Source organism: Dendroctonus ponderosae, unplaced genomic scaffold, assembly GCF_020466585.1.
Source record: "Dendroctonus ponderosae isolate FM_Combo_2020 unplaced genomic scaffold, Dpon_F_20191213v2 Dpon_F_20191213_11, whole genome shotgun sequence".
In the NCBI taxonomy this organism is placed as follows: Eukaryota; Metazoa; Arthropoda; class Insecta; order Coleoptera; family Curculionidae; genus Dendroctonus; species Dendroctonus ponderosae.
Window position 1 is genome coordinate 5,329,823 of NW_026017213.1, and position 7,673 is coordinate 5,337,495.

Consider the following 7,673-nt stretch of genomic DNA (forward strand, 5'->3'; position numbering starts at 1 on the left):
AGAAGTTGCATAATTTTGATTTTGATAACACACAAATACTGATTAACGAGAGTAATTATAATAAGAGAAGAGTCCATGAAATGATACAGATTAAAAAAACATAACAATGCTATGAATTTCAGATCGGATACCGACAATCTTAGCTCAGTATATCATACATTAATTAAATGAAATAAACATAGAATATTAACTAACACCCGGTATATTGAAGAATTTTGCAAACCAAAAATAATATTCTCAGAATGCAAAGAAAAATAGCCGAAAGTAAAAGAAATCAATATAAACAGTATTTCGCTTTGTGTCCAAAATGGACAAAATTAATACTCCAAGTGTATGCCAAGGCTTAAAGTAGCAACAACGCTACACATGTAAGTAAAAATAATTGAGTATCTGAACAAAGAATTCTAGTCTCTTCCCACATTTGATTGTCCTGACTAATCACCTGTTAGGCCTAATTAATTTTAGAATATTTAAAAGTGTTGCAATTGTGATGTATTTTAGTGTGTGATATGATGAGGCTGTTGACGAACTGTGATTGGTTTTTAAATTAATGAAATTTTTTATAACTATCTGTTATTTTAGAAAAAAATGATGGTGGAAAAATACACCGAAACGTATTTTAAGTGAAAAATAGAGACAATAAATCACTGAAACCCAGGAATTAATTCTGATTTGGAATTATATATTAAGCCAAATGGACTGTGAAAAAACGGCAAAAATGTACAAAAAAAAATGTTTAATAAGCATTAATCAGTCTCTAATGCGTTGCCAACCCCCAGTTTCTAAAGCACAAGTTTGATCGATAATCGCGCGTTAAAATGGCCAAACTAGATGGAATTTCCAGGAAGATTGTTCAAAGTATCCTCAGTGAAAGCCTGGACAAATTGGCCATACTAAGGCACATAAACGGGTGGTCAACAACGGACCAAACCGTGGTAGAATACCGGACTGTGGAAGAACAAGCCACTGCAATAAAAAACGACGATGTTCTTCCTGCGGACTCCAAAGACAGTGTGGATTTGCGGGACTTTCAGCGCGACTGTTCATTCATTGAATCAACCATCCAGAAAACTTATGAGGAAATTCTGCAGGGCGGCAGTTACAATTGCTTGTCCAAGGTGACGGACATTTTCCGCAAGCTCCAATCGGAAGAAGCAGATCTGCTACGAACAACCAAAGCCCGGGAGCAAGAATATGTGGAGCTCCAAGATCTATTCTATGAAGAACGCCTGGTTTTTAAGGGGCAAACTGCCGAAATAATGGCAAAAATTGGCAATCTGAAGGACGAAATTGAGGTGCAATCGCACTGGTTTTGCGTAAAACTAATGGGCAATTTGCGGGTTTTTGCAGGACTTTCGTCAAGAAGCCGCCAGCAAAAGCGCATATTTGGCCAGTTGGCAAAATTCCCAGCTAGAAACCGCTGGCTATGAGCTGAGCAAGAAAACCGAGCTTTTAGTTGAGTCAATCGAAGATAAGCGACTGGAGCTTTGCAAAGAAACCCGCGTTCATCTGGAAACGCGCACTATTTTCAACGAAATCGAAATGGTAGGCGCCTTTTTTGCTGCTTCCAGCAAGCCAAGCTTCCAAATTTGCAGGACCTGCAAAAGCAGCTGAAAAACTGGAGAATCAAGTACGAAAACGACCTGCAAGCCATCGGCAACAAAATCGCCCATCTACAAGAGGCCAAGGACCAGCAACAAGAGAAAACGGCGCAGATGATCATGAAGGCATCCAAATCCCCAACATCTAATTAAAATGTGTTAATAAACTGAATTAATTCCAGTACATCAAACGGCAGGAAGAAATCGACTGCTACCAAGCGCACAAAGTCGAGCAGCAAAAGCAACGGCTGGAAAAGGACAGAAAGGACCGAGCGGCTACGAAGATCCAGGCCTGGTGGCGCGGAACCATGGTGAGGAAGGGCTTTGGCAAGTACAAGAAGAAGGAGAAAAGGGGCAAAAAAAAGAAAAAATGATTGCTAAACATTCGTTTACCGTAAAATAAAGTAGCTGGCTCACAGCTTCCAGATAAGTTGGTAGTCCTTGATCACTTCGTCCGAGCTCGAGTGCTTGTGGAACATGAAGAAGCCTTGAATCTGGGCAGGGCTCACGTTCTTTCCTTCACCTAGAACATTATCCGCAAAGCGCCTCGACTCTTCCAGCGCATTCTCGCCGGGGTAAAAACGCATAAACATCTGCTCCAACTGAGTCCTGGAGCACCAGCCAATGTACTCTTTAAGGTCCACCCTTCCAGGCCTGATAAGCGCCGGGTCCAGTCTGCAATTTACCTTAAGCAACAATGAAGCTTTCTGAGCCTCTACACGCACCTATCAATGTAATTGGTGGTCATGAACATCATTCGGGCTTCAGTGCTGGCCACGCCATCCAGGCAATTCAACAGGCCACTAAAAGTGACTCTATTCAGGCCTTGATAGGCGGCCTTTTGCGCATCGGTGTCCTCTCTGGAGATAAAGGCCGCGTCAATGTCCTCCAGGAGAATCATGCTCTGTTGAGGAGCGACGCTCAGCAGGTGATTGAGGCGGTCATCTGTTAGGCCCCGTTCTGAGAGGTTCAGAACGCAGATTGAGAACCCCAGCTCGCCTGCCAGGGCCGTAATGTAGGAGGATTTGCCGCAGCCTGGCGGCCCATAGAGCAGGTATCCTATAAAGGCGCAGGTTTTTCCGAATATTGTTTAGTGATGTGCAATTGTCTACCTCTTCTGTACGGTATTCCTCTGTCCGAATACCAGGCCGGATTGTTAATGAACTCCTGGCAATCCCCCAATATTCTCTCGCTGATTCCAGTGTCCAGGACAACTGAGGAGATGGGGCGCTTCTTCCGAGGATGGCCAAACTGCCTCCATTCGCTGCCCATGGCCGCGTACATTATGGTTTTGCCTTCATGCTGCTTCAGCGCCATATGCCTAGCTAACATCCCAAATCTACCACACACTAGCTGGTTGTTGCCACAGCCTCACCTTCCTCTAGAATACTGAAGTAGACGTTCTTATTGGTGCCGAACGCCGTCATTTGCACAGTTTCCCATGGGATCCCCATGTGAAGATCCAGTGTGTGCTGCTCGCGGGTTCGCTCCACTCTTATCCAAGTCCGTCCATATCTAAAAGCATTCGGACAGTCTCAACCAGACCGGGCTCTATGAGGCTCACTTGAAAAAATGCGTGCCCAGGCTGGGAATGAAGTCATATTTGGTTTTCACATGCCCACTGTCCTTCTGCTCGAAACTAGTCTCAACGCTCAAATGCTGCGTCTGGCGCGCCCCTTTCGTGGTGATCCAGTGCAGCAGCCACTGATAGGACTTATCCCGACAGGGCACTTCCAGAGTGATCATGTAGTGTCTTCGGAACAGTATCAAGCCCGTTTGGTAGCCTTTGCGTAGCACTGCGGCCCCCGCTCCGACGCCGAACAACCCGAAACCGGCCCCAAAGTACGGATTCTCGGCCAGCCCCGAAAAATACTCCAACACCGTCATAACAATCACTATTTCATCAAATAAACTGTTTCAAGTTTTACATAACTTTGCAAAATGTGTCGCGGAAACATAACCTGGATCGTCAAAAGTAAATACCACAGATCACAGAGGTTGCACTCTGTTATCTGTGGACCTCCAATTCTATTTGCAGCGCTCATGCGGCCTGAGCGGCGAAGCTTTCTATTTGGATCCCAGCCCCTGAAAATCCCTAGCACGAATCGTTTAGCTAAAAAGAATTTGCTCAAATTTTTAAATTTGAAAAAACAGCCCGAAATCTAGATGGTTGGGCCAGGATCGCACGCAACGTTTTAACGTGCTCTCCCCCAATAATGGAATAAACAATAAGTAGTAATAAACAATAAAAATTTAATTATCGGGCGGATCCCAACCCCTGAAAACCCCTACCATGAATCGATTAGCTAAAAAGAATTTGTTTAAATTTTTAAATTTGGAAAAACAGCCCGAAATCTAGATGGTTGGGCCAGGATCACACGCAACGTTTCAACGTGCTCTCCCCCAATAATGCAATAAACAATAAGTAGTAGTAAACAATAAAAATGCAATTATCGGGCGGATCCCAACCCCTGAAAACCCCTACCACGAATCGTTTAGCTAAAAAAAAATTGTTTAAATTTGAAAAACAGCCCGAAATCTAAATGGTTGGGCCAGGATCAAATGCAACGTTTTAACGTGCTCTCCCCCAATAATGCAATAAACAATAAGTAGTAATAAACAATAAAAATGCAATTATTCAGGCGGATTCCAACCCCTGAAAATCCCTAATGCGAATCGTTTAGCAAAAAAGAATTTGCTTTAATTTTTAACAGACTTGTGGTTTACCTCTGCGAAAGCCCGATTCCGCCCGAAACCCCAAAAGCACAAACTACACGAACACACAATGAGAATCCACACAAAACTAAAAATAAATGTGGATTACATTCAGCATTTAACAGGCAAGATGGTGCACCGTTGGTGCCTAAATGGCATTAAATTGGTACTTTTATCCCGTTTATGAACAAAGAACCCACGACCGATTTAGTCCCTTGCCTATAACAGACTGAAGTAAAGGTTCAGCTCTCCGATAAAATTAATTTGATAAATTCAAATCACATAAAAACCGCACCGAGCCACAGAACTTGCATAACGATAGAAGCGTTTGCTCGCTGGCCCTTTGGGTGATTCATTGTATTACTATGCTGTTCGATTTCAGTTTTTTTCTTACTGATTTTGTAGAAATTTCCAATCCGCCATCGAACTGGTTTGGATATTTAGCGTAAACAAAGTTGCTCTCTCGGGTAAAGATAAACAAATATTGCCGTTCACGGGGCGACTTCAATGCTAAATTAAATACTCGCTCTCCGATCAATTGTTTGCTCAATTGTCATAAAACGTGAAAATCCTGCAGAATCAAAGCAAACCATTCGCAAAATATGCCATGATCTGTGAATGTTTCACTTTGATTGCGCTATTAAGAGCGACGGAAAATTCGAACTTTTCCTCAACTGCACGCTCTCCTTTAAAAATTCATAACTTCCCATTTAGAGCAAGTAGCAACTTGAAACTTTCACACCCTATAGAAAACTCATCTGGCTGACCGCGCATAAATTTCCACTTCAATCGCACTAAAGTCTGATTTTTTCCAACAGTGTTTAACAGTAGATGGCCGGCCTAATGGCTTAGCGGTACAGCGGTAGCTCTGTAAAAATCTGCATTATTCCATCAACTTAGTCTAAAACCCAGTTATTTGAATGGAAATTATCACAAAACTTTGATCTCGTGCAGCTTGATATGTTCTGCAAAAGCAGCTTAAAAAACCAATCCACCTCAAGCACAAAGTGGGCTTTATTTGGAGCCAACAAAACTTCAAACTAAACCAACACCTTATGTGTCCTTTATTAACTGATAATTCTTCTACGAAAATACAGCAAAAATAGTCACAAAATTGACCCTAAAAGGTGGGTTTCATCCAAAAGAGTTCAACAAAAAACACCAAAGTGGCCACAGCCAATCCGCAAAACAGGGGAGCGAACGCGCCATGGAAATGCTTCAAAGACAGCCTGGTCACTGTTTTATCGGCCACAAACCGAAAATCCCTGGCCCCAAAGATCATGTTAAGACCATAGTCGTTGACCAGATAGAGGAAACTGTTGAAAGCCTCCCGATAGGGGGAGTTTCTTCGGATGTAGTAGGTGATTCGTCCCATCCCAATGGGCTCGTTCACAATATGGTAGTAGTTGGCGAAAAAGAGTCCATCGGGCGTTTGAAAGAGCAGAAACTCCTTTGCCCAGTAGTCCGTTAGCAAGTAGGCCTGCTGGGCCTTGGTAGAGCCCAGCTCTACGCCTTGATCCAAGTAGGACATGTGCGTGAGTTTGAGTTTGGAGCTTATCAGAAACGCCCAATCATCTTCCCCATATATGGTCAGTCCTCTCTCCATCAAATCATCCACTGAGTCAATATCGCGCTCATACTTCGGTGAGGTCAAGGCTGTAATCACGGCCCCTTGGAAGGTGCTTTGGAAGTAGATGGAGAAGATGTAGCTGCTCAGCAGCAGCATCTTCAAACTCCCCTTCAAGAAGAGTTTGGAGTAACTGAGGAGGAGGCGGAAGAAGACATGAAGAAAAACAATCAGAGACCACACGTAGAGGTCGTAGATGTAGACAACATTCAACAGCATGGGCCTGAGCTTGGCCCGGGGCACCATGGCGACCACCGCCGCCTGCTCAGAGGAGAAGGTGGAGAACATCAAGTGATCCTCGCGCAGCCAGTGACTGCCGAATGAAATATCCGCTTTGCCCTCCATTACCAGCTTCTTGGACACGCGAAACATCATGGAAATGTTGGATTCCGGCACCACCAAGGCTCCACCCGCTTTTATGTAGCGCAAGAAACCGTTCAACATCACACACAGTCGCCCTTGAGTGCAAACCTCATTCTCATAAACTGCCTCAGTTGGTCCAAGAGTGATCACCGATACTGTCAGATTGGAACCTGCTAAGTTCCTCACGGTGTCCATCTGGGAGCTGAAGCTCTTGGTGAGGTTAAACAAGCGCTCCTGCCCAGGACTGTACCAAAACACCTGCATCCTCTTCTCGGACTGTTCCCAGATCACAATCCGGAAGTTCACCAGCCGGTGTTGGTTCCAAAGAAGCGCCATCTGGCGCTTCAGAGCCTTGGGCGAAACCCTCCAGCAGTCGATGATGAAGACATGAAACTGCATCTCACTGAACCAAACGGCGGGTTGATCGAGGAACTCCTGCAATGTCCCGTTTAGCTCCCTCAAATCCTGTAGGAACACGATCACATGCTCGAAGCGAGTGTGCAGCTTCACCAGCTCCCTCATGGGCCCTCCATTGAAAATCTGCACACTCCACTTGGGCACAACATCGCCCACCAGATGGGCGTTCACTAGAGCAATGGTGTTCCGGCTGTTTTGCAGATGGAAACTGCCATTGGACAAATAGTGGCGGATCATTTCCTCCGCTGGATATCCAGGCTGGGGAAAACTCTGGATGGACTGCGCCAGCAGCAGCAGGATACTTACAATATACATGATGGGAGAGGTCGGGAATCAGTGACTGTTTGGGCGGTCGGAACTTATGGCTTTTTAATGATAGTAATGTTCTTGTCAGTGATTGGATGGTTGGGCTGTTAGGGGGCGTGTAGGCGCTCGAATGAAGAAGCCAACAGGGTGAGCCCAAAAAGCAGAAGTTCTAATCAAGCAACTTGAGTGTCTACAAGCCGGTTCTCAGCTCATTCACATGCTGTTTTTGGAAAAAACATTGCGTTTCCGGCAAGTTTGTGTTATTTCAAAGTAATAGCTTCCGAGGTACATTGGGAAGTCACTGCCAAATTGCTTGCAACAAACTCTTTCAATCAAAAAACAAATCAAAATATGCTTTATTGCCTTGGAGCAAGAACATTGGAATTTTCAACGTTGGCAACTTGGAAAATGCCCCAACTGCTCCTCTTAAGGGAAACTGTAGTTTCCTTCACTAGCACACCCGGTATTTTATCCGGACAACCACCAATCACCCTAATAACGTGATTTATTCAAATATTGGAAATTACATTGGATTGCCTGAGAGTAAAGTAGCTTTTAAATGACGCCGGGCATCAATTATTCATACGCTATTTACAAGAATCCTTCGGATTAAAATGCAAGTTGCCCGCAAGGGCGGATCCAGA

At 44.4% G+C, this 7,673-nt stretch overlaps 2 protein-coding genes across 2 annotated transcripts; one reads left to right on the forward strand and one right to left on the reverse strand.

The window, feature by feature from the left end:
* Positions 1 to 818: 818 nt before the first annotated feature.
* On the forward strand, positions 819 to 1,975 carry LOC109534229 (dynein regulatory complex protein 9). The gene is made up of 4 exons (XM_019899811.2): positions 819 to 1,295; positions 1,351 to 1,545; positions 1,596 to 1,727; positions 1,784 to 1,975. The coding sequence occupies exons 1-4, from the start codon at positions 819 to 821 to the stop codon at positions 1,973 to 1,975; spliced, it is 996 nt and encodes a 331-aa protein (XP_019755370.1).
* Positions 1,973 to 3,602, reverse strand: LOC109534243 (mitochondrial chaperone BCS1; the record flags this gene model as incomplete). The annotated part of the gene is given in 5 exon segments (XM_019899838.2): positions 1,973 to 2,276; positions 2,327 to 2,660; positions 2,714 to 2,926; positions 2,977 to 3,116; positions 3,166 to 3,602. Coding segments are annotated over 5 exon segments (1,272 nt in total). The 3' UTR covers positions 1,973 to 2,014.
* Positions 3,603 to 7,673: the final 4,071 nt, after the last annotated feature.

Coding starts and splice junctions, on each gene's coding strand:
- LOC109534229 (XM_019899811.2), top strand. CDS start 819: ATGGCCAAACTAGATGGAATTTCCAGGAAGATTGTTCAAAGTATCCTC. Junction 1,546..1,595: donor TTTTCAACGAAATCGAAATG/GTAGGCGCCTTT, acceptor CCAAATTTGCAG/GACCTGCAAAAGCAGCTGAA. Junction 1,728..1,783: donor CGGCGCAGATGATCATGAAG/GCATCCAAATCC, acceptor AATTAATTCCAG/TACATCAAACGGCAGGAAGA.